We start from the raw sequence: 25,047 nt of genomic DNA, 5'->3' as shown, positions 1-25,047 counted from the left end.
ATGTCAACCATGATCGAGTTCGAAAGACTATATCTGTCCTCCCGCTAGAACGCTGATGTCGTATTCAAGCTAATCAGCCTTCGAAATTGTATCCTTGTCGTGGTTCTGTGTTGGTCTGGACGCCTAAGAGCGGTCTCGCTTGTATTCAGCTGGGGGCAGGGCAGCTGACAGGATGATGACTGCATCTACAATACTGGATATATTGCAACGGCATAAGTTCGTGCCTCGTACACCAATAAGACTAAACTGAAGAACCATAGGTGGGTAAGGTCGTGCTCGCTACTCCTATGGGTTGAGGAGTCATGCCGAGCATGGCGAGAAGTGCCTCGGAGCCTGGCGAGCTCCATCTACGAAAGAGCTTTAAAAGAAGTACGAGACTGGGGATATGGCTGAACATTCTAAAGTTCTCTCGCTACTTGTTTGTTGAACGACACATTCTCGAGAGCATAAAACGACTCTACCAATATATGCTTGACAGCCAATCAAGATGGAAAGAAAGCGTGTCTGAGCAGGAACTGATGCTGAATGTACCATTGTTATCTAGACGCAATGAATCCGGAATCACTATGTACTATTCGTGACCGGAACATAACTCGAACGCGAAACATTATCCCTCCGTCCCAAGAGCCTTTTCCACCCACGTTGATACCACTTCTCCCTCTGACTGAACCCAAGCAATATTGCCCTTCCTCTGTCCACCCCGAATCGCATTCCATATTTGACCTGTGACTGGTACTCTTCTGCGAGATCCGCATCACCCTGTCCTGGTTGACCGCAAGCCCACCAACCAAGACTGAATGTATGCTGGTCAAATAGTGGTCTGAGCTCTTCCTCAGCCATCCATTCGGCCCCAAGAGGCATGAACTTCCTATCACACATGCTCGAACCAGCGAAAAAGCTCATTGTGCTTGCGATCGAGCAGGGATTCCGGGGAAGAACACCTCGTATCTCAACTAGGTAATATGCCATGGTGCCCAGGACCGTCATACATGCAAGTAGAGCTTGAAGTATAATCTTGGAGCTATCGTCGACTCTCAGGCGCAAGAGTTCGACTCTAGCGGTACCGCGTATCGTGCTGCTCTGGTTGGCCTGTTGGGCTCCTACTGACAGCTGGTCTTTGGGCTTGCGGAAGTTTCGATCTATTGCATTTGTCATGTATCGTCGATACAGAATTTGTACTGCGTCTATGAGCTTGGTCACGTTCTGGGGCCCTGTCAGCTCATCTACAGTTCGATAGCTACCGTTCAGGACACTGAAGAAGTGGTCACCGACAAGAGCAAACGCAGTTTGGTTTCCAAGACCACTGTAAAGCAGTGACAAATGTCGCTGCATGCGAAAGCCAAAGGATTCCGCTCCAGCAGTTCCATTGGTGAGGAACTTGGCTGTTTCGTTGTGAACTTTGCTTGGCGTGTTCATGCCGTAAGTGATTTGCACTTCCTCAACTTGCTGATCGCATAATAAGGTTGTAATCACGTTGGTTTCATTTGGCAGAATCGTAACCAGACCGAAGTGAATACCAATCGAAGGACATCCCGCTGGATTGTCTGGTTGATCAAGAGTGCCATCGCCCTCACCATAGTTCAGATACATCGCTTTCGACGCGTTCCATGGTCCCAGATGTAAGTCGTACATGTAACCAGATTTGTACGACCTGTTTGTGGAGGAGTATATGCTGTATTCGGAAGCCCATGTAATGGTATCAAGATCACCTCCTTGCCCGCCACGACATCCATCCTTTAGCGGCGCTGAAGTAGAAACATTCATGGTACTGAGAGTGTCATTCCAGACATAAGTCGTATACCGATCGGGTACAATATGACATTCGAGGTGTGGCCGCAAAGTCGGGAAAGTCAAAGTGTATTCCATCGTAGTATCATTGATCGCACCAATGGATTTGTTGAGAGACCTGTCGATGACCATCGGTTGCTGTATGTCGGGGAAGACATAATCACCCCAAACATACCTCGAAGGGCCGGATGTATTGAGCCGCATCCTTTCGTAAGATTCTCCAGCTTGCCTATCCGTATATGTACTGTTCTTCCAATCCCAATCCCATAGAGAGTTTCTCTCTGCTGCTATATCTGTTGTCCAGATGACAGACTCGGTGACTAGCAAACCAGACGCAACGATCGTCAGTGTGGCTCCTATGAGCGACGCAATATTTGACAAAGCAGATCCGTAATGCCTCCTCCGCAAAGATTGATGGAGTGCAATTGGTGGTGAGTGTCCAAGCAAGTCGGTGAAGAGTAGCCTGCTGGCAGACTTCGTGGCACGTTTGAGTGCCTGGAAGGGTGCTATAACGGCGATGACAAAGTCCAGTAAGTTGAACATAGTTGCAATTAAGGTCATGACTATCGGCGCCACAAAAGGAATGACATACTTCATGCTTGCACTGCTGATGGAGACTGTTGCAAGTCCATCATCTCTCACCGAGATCTGGTAGATTGCTTCAAGCCCAACGATCGCCGCAATTGGCATACACATGGTCAGTAGGATGGCAACTTTCCTCGCAGCAAAGGGCATCCATGCATCACCATGACCTGGGAGGGCTGTACTTTTGGTTCTGGCTGTAAACTCCGACATCGAGGTATCAACAGTGAAAGCATCCTGCGAAGTAACAGCCCGAAATGATGCTGTCGAGAGTCCCTGCTTGAATTCTGCTTTTGACAATTGTCCCGTGTTTGCTAATAAACTGGTTATCTTTGGGCTGGATGCAAGCACAGCTGCCATGGTTACTCTTGATGAGGGTCTCTGAGGCAGACCAGTGGGAGAGTCGTAGATTGCGAGTACGACTGAGAATAGAGATACCATGATCAACCCTACGATCATGCCCCACAACGGAGCTTCCTATAGAGCATTAGCTTAGGGACGTCCACGTGTCAACTCACGACAAGCGCCTTAGATTCTGGTCGCACGACTTGTGGGATTACTGACCTGCACATGAAGCCTATTCTCCCAGCGCGCAGCTGTTGCCTGGCCTCGGCTCCCCTCTGGTAGCATGTACATCTGCTGCACGTACTGAGCTGCCACTCCTGCCAGTGTGATGTTGGTAGCGTTTAGCAGGTTTTTCTTTTCAAAGAATTGACTGTAATCGAAAGTCACATTGTTGTTGATGGTACGTCGTATACCAGACACAAGCCCTGGACTTGGTGGATTGGTCCAGTCCGTAGTGCTCATGTAGGAAAGAGTCTCGGTCAGATTCTGTGAGTTCAGATCATCTAGACGCCTCTCAGACCGAGGACCTTGGAGCACGGCCAATGACAGGTCACCACTCCGCAGATCCCTTGTCACATTCCAAGACTCCAAGCTGTGATCTATCCTACAGAAGACAGCCGCACTACCAGCGATATTGGGTGTATAATCAGCCAGCGTTAGGCTTGAAATAGAAGATCGTGTTACGGTGAGATTAAGGGCAGATGCGACGTATCGGACATCAGTGTTGTTTTTGCTCGAGTTGTAGTAAGTGGTATCTGCACAGTCCAGCTTTGTCTGACTTAGGAATAGCCCTTGACACACCGTGTCTTTGCAGTCTTTGATCTGTATATACTTAGAGAAGTAATACGGGGCACTAGAAGAATTGACTATGGCAGGACAGGTCGAAGTCGACATACTTATGTTGAAGTAGTAAGCGCCGTCGGCGAGATCCTCAGATGTCTGGTTGTACGCAAGTAACTTGACATCAGCGGGCTCGCAATCGATGCGAGGAACGAACACATCGACAGCAGAGGTGATACTGTCTAAGCTTGTAGTGTTGTCGACCAGATCGAACGTGCGGAAAACCATGCCATTCTGCAAACCTTCGGCAGGTTTGATGCTGCCACCGAGCACACCGAGGTATGCATCGAGAGGGTCTAGCGTGATATTGCCGGCTGCTGTGGTAGACAAGGTATTGTCGAATCTAACCGTCACCTCCATCGGTAGTAAAGTATCGACAGCCACAATCAAAGCAGTAGATATTAGCGTCACGATTTTCAGTATCATGAAGCCTGCGGTTGACATCACGACTCTCCAGTGTTTATTTCGAACAGCCATCTGAAAGCTGTCCAGCTGTAGAGGCCATAGATAGTCCAGGAGTAGCGACTGCTTTGCCTCCACGACGCCTTTAGTAAGATTCTGCCATGGTTGCAACGACTTGCAATGGTAGTCAACCTGTCTCCACAGACTCACCACGATGACCAAGATGCCGGTAGGGCCATACTTCCACGACAGATGGTTCGAGGTGATGGTAAGCTTAAAGCCATGTTCTTGACGACTAAGTCTCCAAACCAAAAACAGAGATACCCATAGCGCACTAAGGATCAGGCATAGTAGGAGAAGGTACCACCTTCGCAAAGACAGTGGGCGCCATTGTCGATGGTGAACTACTTCTGTCTGGCTTACTGACAGCTTCTTGGCTTCCGAAATCAGGGGTACATGATCTGACGGGTTATAGGACGTTATCGACTGTAAGCTATTGTGGTTGCGAAGACGAGTGGCTTCGTTCCAGTCAGCTATATCGTCGAGTTCATAGTCGGGATTGCCGATTGAGGCTCGATCGCGTGGCCAAGTGGAGGGAACGCGCTCGTAAGCCATCGGAACAATTATGCGGTCAGAGCTCAATCAGCGGGTCATTCCGCCAAGAGCAGTATTTATGCCGTCTCGTGCAGCATGTAACAGATCAGCAACTTTCACTGTGTCCAAAAGCAAGTCTATGTTCTCGTCGCCTTATCTAAAAATTAGGTCGGAACCAAATTTTCGTGTTCTCGAGCTTGTCCATCGAAATCGCAGAATCTATGTTTCAGGCTGGGTAGGCTAGCTAATATTAGTACCCAGCAATTTGGCTCTACTTCGCTTGCAATTGGTTGCAATAACCGGTCACCGATGCGAGTCTTAATCTAGACCCCCAACAAGTACAGTTATGATGGTGGTGGTGAATTGGGGGCGGAAGTCGCTTGATGTGCACGATCGTCTTCACAAGACCGTGGCAGCTGCCCATTACTGATTGACATGAAGAAGACCGGTGTTTGCTTGAACGACTTATTTATCGAGTATGATGATGCTTTCCTGCCTGGACAACATCAAATCCCCAAACCTTTACATATAATGGTTTACCATTCCTGCCCACCCATAAACCTTGGCGACAATTCAACATCAAACATTGGTCTTTCTACGATTACCACCTCGGGAGCTGCATCGTTGTCCACAGCCTGACCTAGCACTGCCAATCCATATATTCCTCGATAAAGAAAGGTGTGCCAAGATGCTGGTTGTGACCGATATTGCGTCTCAGTCTCACTATCGGCTTCTTGGTCCTCCTTCTGGACTACAGCATCTTGCCGGCTCGAACCAGAAATTTTCTTGTCGACTTCGTCATCAATATCCATCATGTCGTCGTCGTCAAGGTCGTCTTCTTGCTTGATACTTTCAGGTGGACTAGGTATGTCTACCTTTATGCTGACATCGTCATCACCGTCGATCGAAGTATCAATGTCAGCCGAGTACTTCTGTCCATACCTCATTTCACCGCCAGCGCCAGCGTTTCTCTTCCTCTTCTTGCTCTTCTGTTGTTGTTCAATGTGCTCGTTCCTTGCAAGAGCATGGTTCGACGGCACTTCGATCACATGCTGGCCTAGGCGGCCGACCTTCACCAAGTTCTGCCCTGTCTGCTTTGCTAGATCTCTCTTCAAATCGAGCATGAACAAGAATGTACTGCCGTATAACCACAACCTCTCAATGTGCTCGCTTGGCCTCAAATCCACCCAAGCTCCCATCACGCGATCCTTGATCTTCCGGAACTGGTCTGGAAATGTAGTATTTGGATTCCTTCTCGACCAATCAGTCAATCTACAGTTGATCGTATCGAATTCGACAACCTGATGATTTGCAGTTACAGCGAAGAGGTAGCCGGCATCGACGGGGGGATGTTCTGGGGCAACAGGATGGTGGTTGTGCCTCGTTGGGTGAAGACCCTCGTTTCCATGCGTACGTGATGGATGGTCTGGCAGTGCTAGAGATGGTTTGAACGTGAGTGCTAGAACTGCTGACCCCAGAGAAGGCAGTTGCGAGCCTGCAGGTGTACGAATCCACTGCTGGCCATGTACAACACGAGAGTCTGTTTCATCATCGGAGTCGGAATCTGAGTCCTCTGATGCTGAACTATCCGCAGCGCCGTTCTCGATTGTTTCTGAAGTACCAACTGCTTCATGACCCTCAAGAACCCAAGTATCAATGGCACCTGAGAGGTCACCCACTGCAAGGATGCGACTATCGGGGGCGAATGACAAGGTCGAGATATTGTTTGCGTAGGTACCAAGTGCACTCTCCTGCTGCGCCTGAACTTTGCGTCTCTTGCGATCGAGCTTAATTACCCTAGGATGTAGAGAGGGTTTCTCCCTTGCAGCACCTGGCGGTGTCACCTTGACCATCAAAACCACGTTGTTCAGTCGAACGGCGGCTAACCATTTGCTGTCAGGTGAGAACCCAACTACAGTGGCTCCTTGTGCAGCAAGAACTGTAGGCAGGTCGACTGGTCGCGATCTGACTTCTGCTTGACCACTAGCTGACGTACTTCTCCTGATTTGGAACAATCTAACGCCTGAACTCGTGGCTGCTGCAACCATGGTGCCATTACTTGATATCTCTGCAGAAGTGATGTGCTCTTCCCCACTGAGACGAATCTGTGCTAGCAGCTTCTGATTCTGGAATTCGTCAGATACCGACTCAGAGTCTGTAGGTTCCTGATATTGTTGTGGAATATGCCAGATGAACAGGTCACTATCACACCAAGTGAGCATCAAGCGTGCTTCGGAAGAGGCAGACATTTGTGGTTTTTGTGGCAAGTGTGGCAGTGACCGATGGTATTCCTCGTTCCACCTCTTCAGAGGAAGCACGACAGGCACTGTATCTATCCCTCCTGACACGGCAATACTCATGCTCTTGCTCTCGAAAGCTGTGATAGCTTTGACGTCGTGCTCGTGAAATCTTCGATGCCGTATTTCGTACCATCGCTGTGTCTTTACGTTGCCTGTGCCAGATTGAGGTGCATATGCAACCGTTCGTCGATCAACACCACAAGTCAGAATCATTGTGCCAGATGTGTTGGTGGTGATGTCCAGTATATCAGCAATATGAGTCTTGAGCCGCTGTACAAGCGAGTAGTTCTGTGCATCCCATATCTTCAGTTCGCCTGACGAGTCGCCCGATAGTATTGTTCCATTAGGCAAGCACTTTAGTGTCCACACCAATGGCTGTGCAGTATCCGCCGTTTTGCCCAAAGTCATGGTTCTTATTGTCCTTCTGCTTCGCACGTCGATCACTCTGATTTGACTCTGCTCGAAGCCTGCGACCACAGTATTACGGTCGCGCCAGGTAATGCTGATACACCGACTCTTCTTAGTGCTCTGAGCACGTATCAGGAATTGCGTAAACCGTAACTCGTTGTCGATCGTAGAGAACAGAATGATAGAACCATCTGCGCATCCAGCTGCTAGAAGCTGCGACGGTGCGGTGCGTACTTGTTCAATACTGTTTCGCACCTGGCCTTCTGTCCATTGTGGCTGCGGCGCAAAGCACCATATATCATCTGAATTTCCTTCTGCATGTCTCTTCGGCGTGCCTTTCTGAACATCCCATTCAGTAATACTGGTCGAACCGCCACTACTGAATAATCTCAGGTGACCTCGCTCAATCTGCGAGTCCTTGATGTCCTCTTCATCTGGCACAATCAGATCTTGCGTCCACTGAACCTGTTCAACTGTTCGATCGAGACCACCACGTAATATTCTTTCTTGAACCCATTGGCCTTGGTTGGGATTCCACAATTCGATATCGCCGTTAGTACGGCCAACGGCAAGTCTAAGGTCTTTCGGCGTGTGCTGTTTGGGATTCGAGCTGTGTGAGAAGGCGAGCGCGTTAATCGCTTGAGGCTGGTACGGCACGAATCGACACCGATGAATATCCATAGCGTTAAGATCACCTTGTAGAGTCCTGCATGGCGTGATGGTCGTTTTGGGGCCAAGGTATCGTCAATTACTGCACTGAATGATATCTGCAAAGTGAAGCTTTACGCTCAAAAAGTTTCCTGGCCGATTATCACTTTTTAGCGTGCTTCAGTTGGCCGCATCGCACCTCGAACTTCAGGCACCAATTTCATCGCACTCACTGTTCTGAGAGCATAATCTGTGGACAACTCTATGGCCAAACGATGGTCTGTGTAAGCACCATATGCGCCGATGGTAGCATCTTTTCTTCGTCGCAAACCGTATCTACTGTTTCCGTCTCCGAGCCTGTGTCTAGGTATAGATTGGCGATAAACCATCCCCACGGACTACATAAAATGGTATCTAATTCTGTTCAAATTCTGGACGCGAAATTTATCCTTGCTCAAATTGACAATTACTAACCTAGGACCAAGTCCCTCGTCGATACAGAACTTAACGACTAGATTACTGAGCCTACTAGAATCGGGTCGTTATGCAGACTCTCCACAAAATTTCCGCCAATTTCTGCAAACGACGGCAGGCCAAAAGCTCTTGCTCTATCTTGCATTTTGCGGCAAAAGCTTTCAGCGTCCACAATTTTGGCCATGTCCTGCCTGATCCCGTAAACCATTTCATTGCTCTGACCAGCACTTTCGGCCTCGCTGAGGTCTGAGAAGAGCCTAGAGCGTTCAGCTGCGAGCATGATCACAACCGCATCCAGTGGAAATATTGCCAAGGCTTGACCTATGATGCCTTTGTCAGTCTGTAGGAAATAGTGTAAGCATTGGGTCAATTGTGTGCACACTGCCCTCTGAATCCTTCTCAGGTCGTGGAGCTTTTCCAATGTGATAGGGCCGTCAGCAAAACCTAAGTTCACTTCGTCTGCTTCCTCAGTCCCTAGTCTCTCGGGTGACAATGTCGCTGAGTCGGACCGTTTTCCGAGTTGCAGAAAGAGTTGCATAGCGTCGATGCTAGTTTCGAGACAATGAAGCTGCGTCATCAGGTTGTAGCACCAAGCAGCACCTATATCGAAGGTCTTGAACCTCATAGAGCCCGACTCGGGCCCCTCAGCACTTATATCCCTAAAGAGAAAGGTTCCGTATACAGTGATTAAACAGTCGTGCAGTCCCTCAAATCTATCCCATATAAGGTTAAGGTCTCTCAGCAGTCGCTGAATCTTGTCTGGAATGTTGGGTTTATGCATGAGAGGTCTGATGCTGTCAAGCTGAACCATGATGGCACTGATATCATCGGCCAAATCACTTATCTTCACAAGGAGATTTTGTGAACCGTGTCCATGTTCAGTAGTGGGTCGGTTTAGGCAACGGGCCTGTCCGAGGTTGTTGCTCTCGAATTGTTGTCGTTTCAGGCTTGAGAAAGAGGTATATCTATATTTCATACATAGCTGTCAGATGTTAGCGGAGGATGTAACCACGCTCAAAACTATAACCGCACTGTTCAAGGTCATGCTGATACAAGTTTCAAAACTACTTACACCCATCTCCGCGAAACGGTAATCTTGAAGGAGCAACCACGCGATCGATTGTCCTTCTTGGTCACTTCCATCACCAAGATGGCAGACCAGTTGGCTTACACCTCGTAAATGGCGCATGGTGGCACTAAAATCTGAACTAAGCATCAGCTCGAACATGGCCGCAGCATGACACGATAAGTAGAGGGATACAGCGTCTTTGGGTCTTTGCAGATTGTTTTTGAGCAGGGGTTCGAGCGACTTTCGAATGCCCTGCAAAGCACGTCGGTACATTTCCAATGCCAAAACCTTCAAGGATGTGTCCTGAAATTCCAAACTCTTCAGGAGAACGCCTATAGCTAGCAAGCATGTCTTGAGGACGCTGACTTCTTGTACCGACGCCCTCTTGAACGCGCTTCTCACCCAGTAAGCGCATGGTGTCCAAAGATATTGTTTGCTCTCCCAAGGCCTCACATTCGCGTTACCAATGGCTGGCGGAAGGTGAATCGAATCTGGTAGAAAACTTTGGCGCATGGTTGCAAGCAGAGCAAAAGCGTACGAGGCTTTCGTGTCTATACTGAAGGGGAGCAGGATCTTTGGGTAGGCGAACCGATTCGCCAAAGGTAGTGACCCTGCTGCTGCATCGAGTTCTTGCGCAGATGATACCTCCGAGCTCTCGACTGCATCAACATCTGTAATAGAGGCATCTATGTTGTTCGGTGAGCTCTGCAGCAAGGTAGAATCACTAAGCCATCGAACTCTAGAATGGTCAGCGCTGACAGCTTTGAGCGTTGCTGTCTCCTTCCTGCGACGTTCTCGTAATGCTCTCACATTATTTCGGACGCGCTCCCTACGCGCAGCGGCCCTTTCCTCGCCTGTTCCTGGTTTCGGCGGTCTCCCTCTACCCATCTCAAAGCGCCTCAGTTTCCACCAGCATTGCGTACATCGAGTTATCAGAACACCTGCCAACCGTTCGGTTGTCAATCAGATTTGACCAGGGATATCTTACGCGGAGACATAGCTTTGACAATCGGCGCATGCGCGTTTTCAGCGGCGCGTTGACTGATGGGACAGAATGAAACCCTGTGAAGGTCCAAGTCGAACTCCCCACACTCGCTGCTCGGGCTTCAGTCCTCCGATTGGCACAACCCATAGTAAATTAGGCACACCTGCTATATCAGTTAAGCACCACGGACAAGGCGCTTAGTAACAAGCCTCAAGTTGAATGATTCCGATCGACGCCAGGCTTATTAGCCCCTAATTAAACGTTGCAGTGCCTCCTGTAAGGAAAATCGTACCCTGCTTACCTCCGACTTTTGCAATATTGACCATCATAGTACTTGAAGTGGGACAACAAGAGAACCCAACTCCACGTACAGTCACCTGCATATCGAAGCGTGGGATGCAGTCAATAGCGTCCCTTGGAAAGATTACACGACTCCTTGCATTTGTTGGATCCTGAATGCGATTGACTCGACTGACCACTTCACGTGTCAGTGCGCACATCTGATCCACTCTCAGCAGCACGCCATACAACCACAAGACCCCTTTCTCGACATACCGCATGGATGACATCTCATACAGAACTTGGGTCAAGTCCAGGTAGCGACTCGTCGCAAGGAATTATCTTCACCCCAGCTGGTTCAGTGTCTCCCTTGCCCACGAATCCAGCATTCCACTCGCAACCTGGCATAGCACTACAGTCCCTGTCGAAGAAGAAGGAGGAAACCCACTGGCCTAGGCCGGGAGCGCAGCAGAACTACAGCGATACAAAGGACGAAGCAGGCTACGAGTCTGATGCAGGCGATATGTCTGGAGGGCCGCCTTTGCACCGCCCAACAGGCGGCTTCTCCAACACAAGCGCACCACTATTGAAGGAGGACAAGATGCCTCGAGGACGAAGGGACTCCTATGAACGGGAGCACGAACGATCGGTAGGCTCACGAAAACCAACTCGTAACACATTCCGCTCACGTTCACCTAAGCAAGCCCGTCCCGAAGACCAGGCTCGAAAGAAATACCTCTACGCCTCGTTCTTCCTTGTCCTGTCCCTTATCTCGTTCGTGATTCAGACCGAGACGGCAGTCTACATACAACACAAATTGCATTGGAACAAGGCGTATTGCATGCTATGGTTGACTCACGGGTCTTGGTCGCTATTGTGGCCGACACAGCTTCTGATATTACGGCTACAAAAGAGACGGCAATCATGGCATAGTTTCTGGCTGAGCCACAGATCGTTGCTGACAAGCACAGCTCAAATGGTACAAACGCAAGACCTACATCCTAGCAAACTCAGCGCACCGAGACCTTGGAAACATATGTTCCAAGTAACAGCATTCGTTACGACGTTTCTTACAGTGGCCGGCGGCAGCTGGTATGTCGCAGTCGACCTCACCACTCCTTCCGACCTAACAGCAATTTACAACTGCTCAGCCTTTTTCGCTTATGCATTCTCCATACTCCTACTGAAAGAGAAGGCACGACTAGACAAGATCATCTCCGTCGCATTAGCCATCCTGGGCGTCTTAATCGTTGCATACGGCGACAGCGGCCATCCCAAACATGGCTCACACTCTGGAGGCGCCACAAATCCGCAACCAGACGAGCCAGATAACCGAACCCTCGGTAATCTCATCATAGGAATCGGAAGCGTCATGTACGGCCTCTACGAAGTCCTTTACAAAAAATACGCGTGCCCACCAGAAGGCACCTCCCCAACTCAAGGCATGTTATTCGCCAACACCTTTGGCAGCATGATCGGCATATTCACCCTCTTCGTCCTCTGGATCCCTCTGCCAATCCTACACTATACAGGTATTGAGACATTCGCCCTCCCCACAGGCAAAGCGGCTGCACTCCTCGCTGTCTCGACCCTCTCAAACGCAATTTTCTCAGGCAGTTTCCTTGTCTTGATGTCCCTGACCTCACCAGTCCTGTCCTCCGTAGCCGCACTACTTACCATTTTCCTCGTCGCGATCACAGACTACTTGCTGACGGGCGAGCCTCTCTCGGGAGCTACCATCAGCGGTGGTATCCTTATCGTCGTGGCTTTTGGACTGTTGAGCTGGGCTACGTACAGGGAGATGATGCAAGAGGAAAAGAAGCGTGTTGAGGAGGAGGGGAAGAATTTTGACGAGGTAGAGGCTATGCTTGATGACGATGAAGCGTTGGATGAGGACTCGTTTGAAGAGGATAGTTTGGGGAGGAAGGGGAAACGGCGTGTTAGTGATTGATTTTTTCGCGCGATAGAATGATAGAGTATATCTGCTGAGTATAGCCAACAGAATTCTTGACACGCTACAGTGTACGTTCAGCAAGTGAATCTCTGTTTATTTTGGCAGATGTCAAGGTAGAATTGAAGGCGAAAGTAGCATTGCATACAGCTTGCGCGGGCAATAGTGCAGCGTGTCATGGTATTCCGCTATCGCCTGTTTCTTCGAGCTAACCAGAATCTACGACTCTATAGCTGCTTATTTCCTTCCCTTCTTCCTCTGCTTAGTGCCATTGCCGCTCATTTCATTTCTCACTAGGCTCGAATCGATCATCTCGAAGTCCTGGCTTGCACTCATGCTGCTTGGAAACGCTATCTCAGGTGTGTCCTCCTTTGTGAGTAGTGGTGTGGAGGAACCAGCCGTCAGAGGTGCATCAATCTTCTGCTTCACAGCCTCCGATGCAATCTCTGTCTCTGTCCGTGGCACTGTGTCGTCCAGAATTGGGACGCTGCTTTTGAGGAACGGGTCGAAGGCTTTTCGGAAGAGCCACGTCGGGAATCGAACGATAGCTGTATCTTTGAAGGTCGGTTCGTGAATCTCGTCCAGATCGAGCAGGAATTCTTCAGTCGTGACTTCACCAGTGTCCGGATCTTCGACTTCTTCGAGGAGGAAGACGTTGCCAACACTATCGACGAGCAGCTGCTTTCCATTTTCAGCTGTGACCTGCTTTCGTTGACCTTGAGGTGTTGTTGCCGCGATTGGCTCGCCTGTGCCTAGGACACGACCAGCGGACGGTTTGCTTGTACCACCTTTCTTACTATCTTTCTTGTTCTGCTTATCGAGCTCACGTTTCTGGCGTCGATTGAGGTTCGTGTAGGGATCTGCTTCGGGCTCAGGTGGTGGAGGGACATTTACAGGACCAGCTCCTAGATTGGCGAGCCCTGCAATGCCGGATTCGTTGCCCCATGCTGTCTTTCGGGCCTGCTTGATGTAGCGCTCCATGAACGCGCGTTGATTCTTGTAAGCGACACGCAAGGCAACATAATGAGCTGCACCACCTCCGACAATAAACAACCCAATCAAGACCGTGCCTAGACCTGGTCGGTAACGCGTGTAATAGTATCCTGTACCTTTCCACGCAGGAAATCCATGTGTAAGAAAGTGATCGTATCGTTCTCTTTCCACGCCTTTAAGTACATTTGCAACCACGCTTAGTCGGCTATATCTTGCTGTTGCCTCTTTCATGAATTTATCAATTTCTTTCTGCGTTGGCCCTTTCGACACATGAACTCCTGGCGTTCTCTTCTCACCCGCCTTCTTAGCTGGTCGAGTAGACTTGGCTGCCACGAATTGTTGACGAGCCTTGTCGGGGTGTATAGATCTCGATTTTTTCCGAAATGCCTTGTTGATGTCGTCCCATGTTGCTGACGGCGAGACGCCAACGAAATCGTAAAAAGAGATGCCAGGTCCTTCTGAAGCCTCTACCTCATCTCGTAACCTGAATATTTCGTGGTCCTCTTTCGTCCAGCATTTGACCAGCAAGATCAGACAGCAGAGAACCAATAGGTAACGGAAAGCCTCCGCTCGCATAGTGTAGACGGATAACTGACTGCAAGTGGAAGAAACGCGCCCGCTGAATGCAAGGATAGTACTTTATGAAACCCCTCTGAACGGGACGGAAATGACCAACTAAATGAGGCATGCAATGATAAACCATATGCAGGATTAGTGTGCGATTATCAGCACTTGGGCACAAACTGCCGCAGCGCCGATGCAAGGCAGGTCGGATGTGCGTTGTTCGATGCGGTAAAACGCCCTGAATTCACTTCCGACTTTCTGTCAATAAATGGATTATTTGGGGAACTAGAGATCAATTTATCAAGCGATTCCCCCACTACAGATCGATCTCTCTCTCTTCTTTCACTCTCGAGTCGAGGAGATATGGTCGAGAAGGATGTTACTCTCTGAGCCTGCAGCTGGCAGGTCGAGAGATACGTTCTGCTGAGCAACACCGTCTTCAACAGAAGTCAAATTCTGGCACTGTGCAGGCACCACGATATTCCTGCAACCGAAACCAGTAGGCACAGTCTACTACCAGTCTGGTTACTGTGGCTGAGGACACTAAAAGAATACAGAGCTGATTCAGCTGCTGTGGCTTGCGCACTTCTGAGCCTGCTGTACGGACCGAAACCAGGGGCAAAAGGGACTCCGAAAACTTTACCGGTTCAGAGCACAGGCTGCGGCTTCCCTCAACCTCGACAAACGGACACTCCTGCAAGACGATTTCTTAGGCCTTCTTTGTTTGCTGCTTACCTTACTGTTCACAGTCTTGACAACTTGTTGCTCGAATTATTCGGAACACTCTTTTCACTCATTCTTACGGTTGCTCTGCCATCGTCCTTGCTCATCCGCTTCGCTCGTCGACCTAGCCTAGGGATCTGTTCCAGCAGCCATAATGTCTCGACTCAATATCCCGATCGATGTGCTGACCTCTCGTCTCAACCTGTCTGAACGATTCGACAGCGTTCGAAGCCAGTCGATTACTCAACGATTCTCGAATCTCAAACCTATCTCCGAATTCCTCGACTTTAAGAGGCTGTCCAAGCCAAGGGACTTCGGAGATGTCCAAGCAAGAGTTAACTACAATTTGGGCTACTTCTCTAGCAACTATGCCGTCATCTTTGTGATGCTCTCAATCTACGCCCTGCTGACCAACACATGGCTATTGTTTGACATTGTTTTTGTTTCCGCGAGCATGTGGATTGTTGGCAGACTAGGAGGCAGAGATCTTGAGATTGGCAGTTTCAGAGCTACAACTTCACAACTGTACACCGGCATTGCCTGTATCAGTGTCCCTATTGCAATCTTCTCTGGACCAATTGGCACCTTCCTCTGGCTGGTTGGTGCTAGTGGTGTGACCATTCTTGGTCATGCCGCCCTGTTAGATAGACCTATCGAGAATGCTTTTTCCGAGGAGGCGGTTTAGGTGGTCGGCCGCGAACTCCTTACGATGTGCCCCGCTGGGGAAGACCACCAGGGGCACGACTGGGGAGGCAGAGGGGTGGTGTATATGGTGTACACCAGTCGTGGAACGAAGACGACCGTGTTCAAGAAGTGGGCACGGAGGATGAAGATAACTTTCTACGGCACGATCCACGTTATGCTTACGAGATGGACGACCGTTTCTATTCTGATGAACTTTTATTCGATGGTATAGACCCTAATCCGCAACAATACATGGGACACAGGCGTATGGATGGTTATTATTACGATGATTCTGAATTTGAGGGCGTTGACGAATACTATATGAGGGACAAGCATTATCCGCTGGAACGAACAGGCAGTCGTCAGAGCATGCTGGCAGAAAAGGAAGAAGAGCTAGTGGCACGAGCATTAGAGCGTATAGCGCGAGCACGAGCATTGGGTAAGACTGATGTAAAACTGAGTCAGGCAGAAATTGATGCTTTGGAACGATTAGAACGATCGAAACCTCAACAAAAAGTCTCACAAGCTCCAGCCATGAAAGCCTTACCTACAAGCAAAAAGACCCTTACTCGAAAGGCCGCTGAAGCAAGCACAAAGAACAGGGGAACGTCACCCAAAGCACGTCTGAGCGAGGGCAGGGTTAGAAACCACAGTAATGCATCATCCCGTTCTGCAAGAGAAGACGATCTGCCGACATATCCAATTCCTCAAGATAGTGGCCATACAGGACGTCCATTTCACCCTCCTGACATGAGAGCTGGCTATCAGGGTAGTCCTCTCAGGCCCGCAGGCTCTAGATCCAACTCGTACGGCAATATCAGACAAACGGTTGGTCCACCTCCGTTGTATGCGCCTTACTATCAAAATCAGCGGTTCGCTTCTATGCCTGAGGGTCCTTACCACAGGCGTGGCGAGTCAGCGGCTTCGACCAGGCTACGCGCTGACTCAGGTCGTAGCGATCAAAGCTCACGTTCAAGGTCGAACAGCCAACTGAGGAGCTATCCAGTCGATCAGCTCCCAAACCTGACACAAACGGCACGTGCTCCCAGGTTCGACCCCAACGATCCACGATTTGCTTCTCCTCGTCCCTCTCCTGGACGTCGACCACGAGGATCTGGGTCGCGTCGTCAGTCGGACGATCTATATCCAAGTCTCGCAGACGAGCCAGAAGTGATAAATTACATGGTGTCTGGCTCGTCGAGAAGCAGCTCAGATTCAGATGGAACAGGACCATACCATGAGCCCACTGTCACAGTCGAAGTCGCTGAGAAGCCAGGTGCCAAGGCGGGATACTCAATGAAGACTCGAAGCGCTGCAGCCGCTTCCGGAACCTCAAAGAGCAAGTCCGGTGCTAAGGCCTCAGTAAGACGTCGCTAGAGGCGGGTGCATAACGTGGTATGTTCGCAGCAAAGGAAAGGCAAAAGGTGTTATTGGTCGGAATCAGATGAGTAGCAATTGGCGTCAAAGGTCTACAGCACTAGTAATCTTTCAAGGAGCATTATTCGGTTAAGATTTGACTCTCTCGACGTGCGCAAGCCTGACAGTTGTCCTTTGTTCCATGCAAGATCGTCGTGCATAGAGCTGGCAGCTTTTGGGTACTAACTTGGTACAAGCCTATCCGATTCGTCTTTCTGTATAATTTCTCGCCTCATTCTTAGGGCGTGAAGCTGACCTAATCACCTTCGTTTAATGTTGTGCTTGTCGCTGTTGACATGAGTAGCTTTCAGTCTGCGTAATTGTCTTGCCTGCATAGTTCGTATTCGAGCCCGAGAGGACAGCAGCTCTTTCAAATCCGAGTACAGGAAGACATTTACTACGATCAAAAATTGTCCTATTGTGCTACGAATATTTCTACTTGATCCAAAGCCAGCGCCAGGTGCAGTTCCGGGTATCTTACCTTCGTTTCCTCCCTCTATCCCAAATCGTGTACTTGCATTACCTCGTCATCGAATAGCAATCAAGTGTCCTATCCAGCCAACGCACTGCTGAACAATTTACTCGCCAATTCAGTCAACAGCCTCGCCTTGTCATTCTGCGGCAATTCTTGGTACACGCTGTATACGCTCTTTCCCTTCTTATCTCGGATACCACCCAGTTTGGCACCCGCCGCAGCCCCAGCAATGCCACCAGTAATGTTGCCGATGATCACGCCGAGTCCGAACCCACTTGCTGCTCCGACAATAGTCCAGAACCGGGTATTTGGCCTTGTTGTGCGGTTGGGATCTTCTCCGTCTTCTTCAGCTAGATCCGCGTCGCGCATCATCTCCTCGAAGACGTTACCGAATTGGTCGTGGCTGAACTTGGCTTCCTCAGACTGTGCTGGCTTTGTGCCGAAGAAGGAAGACCATGGGAAGCCGCCTGCTGCTGGTTTCTGACCATCTCCTGCTCCTTGGTCTTCGTCGTCGTCGAAAGTGGTACCTGTTCCTGAGTGAAATTGTCGCGTTGCGTCGTAATCCCGCCGTCTTGTTGGGTCGCTGAGGGTATAGTATGCGTCGTTGATGCGTTGAAATTTCTTGGTTCGTGCTGGACGGGATTTGTCGTCTACTGGCACACGATCAGGGTGGTTCTTGAGGGCTGCCTTCTTGTAGGCTGTGCGGATTTGTTCTTGAGTTGCGGTCGGCGCTACATCAAGGATGGCATCTGAAGAATGGGTTAGCTTGAAATCACGAAGGGCAGAGGAACGCAACTAAAGAGGCTTACAGTAATCTATGAACGTATCAGACATTGCAAGATTCTCTCTCGAAGCGAATGTCTGCTTCGTTCAGCCTGGTCCTACCGATATCGATAGTGGTCGTCCTGGGGTAGTAATAGGATATTGTTCGGGATCGTGTAAACACAGGTAAAGATGCAGAGCCAAGGGTATACAGACAAGTACGTAGAGCTGCTGAGCGGTAACTTAATGGTCAAAGTACATGTATGCGCCTGGTAGTAGGAGCCTGCTGATGCTCATGACCGGGCTTTGGATACTTCAGCACACTAGGAAGGACGTCATCGCTAGGGACAAGAGAAGGCGCCACTGTGGCTTAAACTTGATGCTCCCCAAAGTCCCCAACTTGCACGTGTCAATTCACCAACTTTTCTCCACTTCAGAGCAAGTGAGAACCCGACTGCCAGCCACTGAGATTTGTTGCATGCACCTTCAGCCCCAGCAGGTCGCAGTTCACTTGTGCAACTTCTATACCGACTTTTCGACCGCCCCAATCGCTGCAGTATTCAAATTATCCTCTACACTGACTGGCTTTCGTGCTGTGTTAGATCTTTTTAGCAAGCTTTGTGCCTGCATCGATTGCGTCTCTTATTCGTTAGATCCAGCCAGGTTTCCAATCACTGACATTGGTTTGAACTGTTTGAGTGAACCGCTAGTCTAGCTCTGCAGTACCTTACATTGAGAAGTCTGGAGCGTCAAGCCTGAGCACCTTCGTTGAACTTGACAGACAAGATTTGCGCGTCTTGAAACGTGCTTCTCAACTTCGCCGTGCGCAGGGGCATCTCAACCTTCTTCTAAGAACGCAAGTTGTGGCATTTGAGCGATAACAGCCGAAGATTGGGACAGCTTTCTACCTACTGCAACAACTGTCGACAGTGTTTGCGCTCTCGTATTTTAACTGAAACGCAGCTGGGGTCTTTCGAAGATGGGCTTTTGGAACGATGGTGTGCGATCGCGATCAGCTTCAAGAAGTCCCTCCAGGAAACGCAGAGCCACATCTTCACATGGAGGCGTCTACTCGAGGCCCAGTGCAGCCAGAAGCGCTTCCTCCTTCCTAGAGTCCATTACTGGTTACTCGACTGCCTCCAAAGCACATACACCACGTCGCGCAGACTCCTACACGTCTAGAGATCGAGGTCTGTTTGGCTCTTCGAGTCACCACAATTACAGCAGCAGTAGTCGTGCAAGACCCAGGCATGGATTTGTCGCAAAGATAAGGAGATGGCTTAGAGACCTATATTACTACATGAAGCGTCATCCTGTGAAAGTCTTCTTCCTGGTTATTATGCCGTTGATCACTGGTGGTGCTCTCACCAAGATCTTGAGTACTGTTGGACTCAGACTGCCTCCTCAGCTGCAGAGGATGGTAGGCAGCAATATGAACAGAGGTTACACACAAACGGAAAGATTTTATGCACGTGGTGGTGCTAGGGACTTTGGTGGCGGCACAAACCTTCCAGGCATGGACAGTGGTGGCTTGGGAGGACTTGGTGACAGTGCTATGGGCATCATGAAAATGGCTAAGATGTTTATGTGAAGAATTCCCGACAATCGTGTTCAAGTTGATCACTAGGAGTACTCGAGCTTTGTGACGAGCTCTGTGGCTGTTTCACTTATGTCTAGTAAAGCAAGGCAATATGGGGGTTCGTGCGGGATGGCGACTAGATTATGTCAGGGTTTCGAGTCGCAACACTTGAAGAAGCAACGGCTCCGGCATGCGGACTGGCTACCAACAACTGAACATATCTTTCCAGCAACGAAATTGGCAACCAATTATACAGACACAGGTTCCTGCCCGATCTCCGATAATCAAACAACTCTCTTGCACGTCAGCGAGCTGATCTTTCTCGCAGGATCAAGCACAATCTCCTGCATCGCAGCAAGTTGTCGGGTCTCGACTCCTGCCAACTGCGTGGCTTCTAAGTCATCCACATCCCAAACGTCGACTTCTCCATCGTCGTCCCTTCTCATCTTCGGACTCGTCATGGCACACGGTGCCATCTCAGCTGGCAACCCCACCTTCATGACCATCAGGTCCTTGCAAGGCTCGCACTCTCGAGACAGCATGTTGAGGCATTGGGCGTTCCAGAGGTCGGTGAAGGAGCCATCTTGCTTGACGGCGGCCCAGTAGGAAGCACTGGCGCCCTTGACGATGAGGTTGACGTTCCAGTCGTTGTCGGCGAAGCAGTCTGCTGCGGCGATTGTGGCTAGGCTTAGCGCTGTGATGATGAAGGAGAAGACGTGCATGTCTATTGTGGTAGTGTTATTGGGAGTAGCGAATGCAATTGGAGATCTGACAGTATCGTCGTCTGTTGCGACAAAATTGGTTCGAGGCAGCACGAAATTTGTGTTTCTATATGTCATGCGCGAATGGGATCAGAGACATGACTGAGCACAATCCATTTTGAGACTCGGCCGCCTTTGTTGGATTCATACTCACGGCCAGACAGCCGCCATTGACTGCGAACATACAGTCGGCATTGTTGGTTGACTTCGTGGACGGGCACAAAGCACAATGACTAACAACCTGGGTTGAGGGTAGCCGTGCTATATTTGACGATGCACGAGGCTCCAAGCTTTGCCTTGCTGTAAGAGTGCGTCTCGATAACGTCGCAAGCTACCGCGAACGTAACATTCGCTCTCGAGGATTGTGAGACTGGAATCAACTGTATTAATTCATCCACTAACCAATCGTCTGGTATTGGCACTATTTACGCGTTCTCTGTCTCTTCTTTGTGATTGGCGGTGATTTCATTCTCGTCGTTATCAGCTTCGTTTTCGTCCTCGTCGTCGATTTGCTCATCATCCTCTTCAAGATTTATTCCTTCCTCGCTGTCGTCATCGTCTTCATCCAAATCTGACCGCAAGAGCTCTTCCTGAGCATCTTCATCGTCCGAAAATGTTTCGAGGTCGACACCAACGTCACTCGTCACTTCGCTTTTAGTCTCACTCTGTGCCGTGCTTGTGGCCTGACTAAGCACATCCGCTTTTCTTTTACTCTTGCCTGGCATCTCACCTAACCTGCCGTCTCTGCCTTCAACAACTTCTTGCTTCTCGTTAAGCACTACACCATCCACTTCGTCGTCCACTTTTCGAGGAGGGGGCGTAAACCATGGAATTTTGCCTCGTAGGAAGTCGTTGAGTACCATTTTTGCAACGCCGTCTACATCAGCCTCACCACCTTTCAGTAAACGACCACCTTTTCTGCCGAGTATACTGAGGAATTCGATAGGATCACCCTTGTACTCATCGTACTTCATCTCGTATGTTCGTTCAATGTGCTTTGTTTGTGTGCGCCGTAATACTGCCTCGACATATTGTGCGGGGTGCTCTACGTTCTCGACTCTTACGACACCCCGTAGGAGGATGTCCTCTTCAGTGTCAGACTTGGATGGTGGTACGATACCTGGACAGTCGATGAGGTATATTCTTTTCATGAGTGTGATGTACTGCCAGACTTTGGTCTCACCTGGAATAGGTGCAACAGTACATACTCTCTTCTTGCGGAGTGTATTGATGATGCTGGATTTGCCTGTATTGGGATAGCCAATGAGACCGACAGAGATCTGCTTGCGGTTGCTGTGGAGGGAAGAAAATTGTCGCAAGAGGGTAATCAGGGACCCCTTGCCAAATGAGTTGGTAAGGGACGCATGGAAAGCCAGGGTAGGGTATTCTTTGCTCAGTAGTCGGACCCATTGTGCCTAAACGAAAAATATTAGTTATGTGAAACATTACTAAGAGAGGTGCTATGATGTGGTTGCGAAAAAAGGCGAAGCAAATCTCAACTCAAATGGGACACCCGTCATGCTCAAATGACTAGAACAGCGCAGAATGCACCGTCATGTCGAGAAACTACCAGCCAAAATGACCAGTAGGTGAGCTTGGTTGGTCTACCACTGCTGTAACAGGCATCTTCCACGGAGCAGAGGAAAGGGGCCTTGACTTAGCTGTGGAGGCGAATATATAGGGAATTCAGAGATCACAACTTACGCAAACTTTAGTCGGCACCAGATCGCACTTGTTTAACACAAAGATCAAGTGCTTATGTGGTGCCTCTTCTTTCATATACTTTTCAACACTTCGACATCTCGTACCTTCCGGATCTCGTGCATCCAGAACGTGCAGGATAACATCGGAGGAGTCGATGACTTTGTAAAGTTCGTTCCATATTCTTTTGCTTTGGCCTTTCGAAAAAATAGGTTCTCGTGCAGTTGTAAGTTCTTTGTCTTCGCCAGTCTCGGCCATTTCTTCAGCGGTCTTTCCGCTTAACAACTTGTTCTCTTCCAGACGCTCGATGTAGTTGTCGTGCATCTTCACTGTGTCATCGGCAAGGTCGTTGATGCTACTGGCACTGAGTTTGACTCGTTTGCGTTGCGATTTTGGGCCGAAAGTGTCTTCGAAAGGTGCGGATTCGACAGCTATTTTGGCAGCATGTTGTTTGACACCATTCTTCGTGTTCTCGGCGTCTCGAATGAGGCTCATTGGCAGCTTGTTCGTCTTCAGCAGAACCTGATATGGATCCGCGGTACGTTCTGCAACGGCCTGTCTGAAGGAATCCAAGCTACCCTGCGAAATGACTCTGGTGTTCCCAAACCATTTTCGGTTCGGCTCTATACGTGCTTTTGGAATCTCTCGAGATTGATACGATGCAGCTTGGGTGACCTTTCCTTGAGCATTCCGTTGTGCCTTGCCGTCTTTGAGCATATTAAGGGTTTTGAGCTTCTTCGCATTGCTACGTAGTAGTTAGCTGACATTGTCCTGACTGCTTCGCATTCTTGCTTACCGATAGAAGTTCTCGCCTTTGACCTTGACATTTTGCATGCCATCGCCAGTCTTGCCTTGCCGCAATTTGCGGTTGGCCTCCTTCTTGCCTGTACCCATTCTGACAGAGGTGCTTGGCAACCAAATAGATGACTGATGAGCCTGGGACAATTGTGTCGCCGCGTATGTATAGACAAGTGCCTGTGAGCTTTTGGCCTCGAAAATTCCCAAGATTTCGCGGTCTGGAAGAATATATCTTGCCGAAGATTCACCGTGTGGGTGCAGAAATGAGCTACGGTTCTGTGAGCGGCAGCTTGCGCAGTAGTGCAGTTTGTTCCCGTGTCGAGCTGAGATCAACCTCCTTGTGGTATCGTGAAGCACTATTGCGACATCACGAGGGCGAGCACTACCTGGCCCTGGCATCGTGAAAACGACTGCTGTCACAACATGGAGGCGGTACGAGGCCACGTCTGTCGCTCATGTCGACAACGACTTGCTTCGCAAACAGGACCCCGGTCTTTTAGCACATCAACGGCCAAACGACAAGTACCGCCAGAATCACCACACTATGTCGATATTCCATCCTCGTATCAGCCTTATATGCCCTATGTCACCCCTCAGAAGGGCACCCTACCAGTACCTCGAGAGCTGTTCCCTCTCAATCGACCTGACAAAGGCAACCAGCGATACATCGAAAATGTTGCCAAAGAACGTTTGCCAGCCAATGTCAGGCCGCTCGAGAGTCTGACAGAGGTCGGAAGGTACAAGGCTAAGATGGCCGAGATCCGCAAAGCCCAATTCAAAGAAGGTGTAACAGGCTTACATAAACGAAAACAAGCAGAAATAGCTAGCATAAACGCCAAATCGACTGCCAAAATATTGCAGAGAGATACTCTTCTCAAACAATCAGAGCGAGAGGATGCGCGACTCATGAACGTGTCCATACCAGCGCTCTTGCAGCCAGAATCTCAACCCTCTATTGACGCCTTGAAAGAGCAGGTTGCCTTGGCCAGACAGATGCACGAGCGTAAGATGGCCAACGTTTCCAAGCACCAAGCTGCGAAGAAGAACAACAAGATGGATGCACTACACACTTTGTACATGAACGCTCGTCACTTCATCACATCAGAGGAACAGCTTCGCGAGAAAATTCATGAACAATTCGATGTTTCCGACGCTCAAAACAGCGACACTACTAGTCATGCACAATTCAGAACACTTGAGTCCTCCGGGTCCAGCTTATGGAACTTCGGTGCTCCGGATGGCATCAGAGACATGGTTGCGAGTGCTTCTGGCAGGAATCGCGATGCGTCTCTGGCAGCAGCCAATCCAGCCATGAGGTACATGGCGAACCTCAACGTCGGAGCTGCCACCATGATGAAGGACCAGGCAAGGATGAAGAAGATAGCCGAGAAGTTGAGTGGTGGAAAGATATAGAAGTATGAAATATGCACATTTATTTGTAAAGGTATCCGAAGACCAAGATAGAAATCCAGTGGTCGACACCGTTTCTATCCAAGGTTATGGGACGCAAGTCTATCAGAAGGAACAAGATGCCCAGCTACCGAAACTCAGCACGAGATACTGTAGTAGTGTTGAGACGAGACACTATCCAAGCCAACAACATTACACCTTGGTCAAGGTCAGTTCTTTCTTGTGCACCTTCGCATTATACTTCAACTTTATAAGACGCTGCTATTGCTCAGACTTTTGGCACGCGTTCCACCGCTTCGAGATCCTCTTGTCATCTTGGCGGAGGTATAGAACTGTCGACTACCGTCAAATCCGAGTCCTATCTCCACAAAACTGCCTATTTCAGCCAAGCATCAAGAGCATGCGCCGCGCGCTGACGTAGTCGTCGATCGCCATGCCTCTTCTACAGAAAAGTTAAGTGTGATCAACTTGCCTTGTCCTTGTTCATTTTGCATATAGACATCAATAGCTTTTTGT

The 25,047-nt window shown here is 49.5% G+C and overlaps 10 protein-coding genes across 10 annotated transcripts; 3 read left to right on the top strand and 7 right to left on the bottom strand.

The window, feature by feature from the left end:
• Window positions 1-564: 564 nt before the first annotated feature.
• Window positions 565-4,572, bottom strand: LTR64_005668 (uncharacterized protein; the record flags this gene model as incomplete). The annotated part of the gene is made up of 2 exons (XM_064900006.1): window positions 565-2,847; window positions 2,935-4,572. 2 exons carry the CDS (start codon window positions 4,570-4,572, stop codon window positions 565-567), a joined length of 3,921 nt encoding a protein of 1,306 aa, XP_064753318.1.
• A 515-nt stretch (window positions 4,573-5,087) lies between these two features.
• UTP4 (U3 small nucleolar RNA-associated protein) lies at window positions 5,088-7,940 on the bottom strand (the record flags this gene model as incomplete). The annotated part of the gene is made up of 1 exon (XM_064900005.1): window positions 5,088-7,940. The coding sequence occupies one exon, from the start codon at window positions 7,938-7,940 to the stop codon at window positions 5,088-5,090; it is 2,853 nt and encodes a 950-aa protein (XP_064753317.1).
• A 478-nt stretch (window positions 7,941-8,418) lies between these two features.
• LTR64_005666 (uncharacterized protein) lies at window positions 8,419-10,338 on the bottom strand (the record flags this gene model as incomplete). Its single annotated transcript, XM_064900004.1, has 2 exons — window positions 8,419-9,363; window positions 9,454-10,338. 2 exons carry the CDS (start codon window positions 10,336-10,338, stop codon window positions 8,419-8,421), a joined length of 1,830 nt encoding a protein of 609 aa, XP_064753316.1.
• A 659-nt stretch (window positions 10,339-10,997) lies between these two features.
• Window positions 10,998-12,665, top strand: LTR64_005665 (uncharacterized protein; the record flags this gene model as incomplete). Its single annotated transcript, XM_064900003.1, has 1 exon — window positions 10,998-12,665. One exon carries the CDS (start codon window positions 10,998-11,000, stop codon window positions 12,663-12,665), a length of 1,668 nt encoding a protein of 555 aa, XP_064753315.1.
• A 237-nt stretch (window positions 12,666-12,902) lies between these two features.
• On the bottom strand, window positions 12,903-14,234 carry LTR64_005664 (uncharacterized protein; the record flags this gene model as incomplete). Its single annotated transcript, XM_064900002.1, has 1 exon — window positions 12,903-14,234. The coding sequence occupies one exon, from the start codon at window positions 14,232-14,234 to the stop codon at window positions 12,903-12,905; it is 1,332 nt and encodes a 443-aa protein (XP_064753314.1).
• Window positions 14,235-15,099: 865 nt separating this feature from the next.
• Window positions 15,100-17,006, top strand: LTR64_005663 (uncharacterized protein; the record flags this gene model as incomplete). The annotated part of the gene is made up of 2 exons (XM_064900001.1): window positions 15,100-15,543; window positions 15,594-17,006. The coding sequence occupies 2 exons, from the start codon at window positions 15,100-15,102 to the stop codon at window positions 17,004-17,006; spliced, it is 1,857 nt and encodes a 618-aa protein (XP_064753313.1).
• A 589-nt stretch (window positions 17,007-17,595) lies between these two features.
• On the bottom strand, window positions 17,596-18,354 carry LTR64_005662 (uncharacterized protein; the record flags this gene model as incomplete). The annotated part of the gene is made up of 2 exons (XM_064900000.1): window positions 17,596-18,269; window positions 18,330-18,354. 2 exons carry the CDS (start codon window positions 18,352-18,354, stop codon window positions 17,596-17,598), a joined length of 699 nt encoding a protein of 232 aa, XP_064753312.1.
• A 1,791-nt stretch (window positions 18,355-20,145) lies between these two features.
• Window positions 20,146-20,817, bottom strand: LTR64_005661 (uncharacterized protein; the record flags this gene model as incomplete). The annotated part of the gene is made up of 2 exons (XM_064899999.1): window positions 20,146-20,689; window positions 20,777-20,817. The coding sequence occupies 2 exons, from the start codon at window positions 20,815-20,817 to the stop codon at window positions 20,146-20,148; spliced, it is 585 nt and encodes a 194-aa protein (XP_064753311.1).
• Window positions 20,818-21,047: 230 nt separating this feature from the next.
• On the bottom strand, window positions 21,048-23,217 carry NOG2 (GTPase required for pre-60S ribosomal subunit nuclear export and maturation; the record flags this gene model as incomplete). Its single annotated transcript, XM_064899998.1, has 3 exons — window positions 21,048-22,037; window positions 22,327-23,068; window positions 23,120-23,217. 3 exons carry the CDS (start codon window positions 23,215-23,217, stop codon window positions 21,048-21,050), a joined length of 1,830 nt encoding a protein of 609 aa, XP_064753310.1.
• Window positions 23,218-23,544: 327 nt separating this feature from the next.
• LTR64_005659 (uncharacterized protein) lies at window positions 23,545-24,534 on the top strand (the record flags this gene model as incomplete). The annotated part of the gene is made up of 1 exon (XM_064899997.1): window positions 23,545-24,534. The coding sequence occupies one exon, from the start codon at window positions 23,545-23,547 to the stop codon at window positions 24,532-24,534; it is 990 nt and encodes a 329-aa protein (XP_064753309.1).
• Between the last annotated feature and the right edge of the window lie 513 nt (window positions 24,535-25,047).

This window comes from Lithohypha guttulata, assembly GCF_036872675.1.
Source record: "Lithohypha guttulata strain CCFEE 5908 chromosome Unknown scaffold_4, whole genome shotgun sequence".
In the NCBI taxonomy this organism is placed as follows: Eukaryota; Fungi; Ascomycota; class Eurotiomycetes; order Chaetothyriales; family Trichomeriaceae; genus Lithohypha; species Lithohypha guttulata.
Note: the sequence above shows the minus strand (reverse complement) of the source record. Positions and strands in the feature narration are given on the sequence as shown.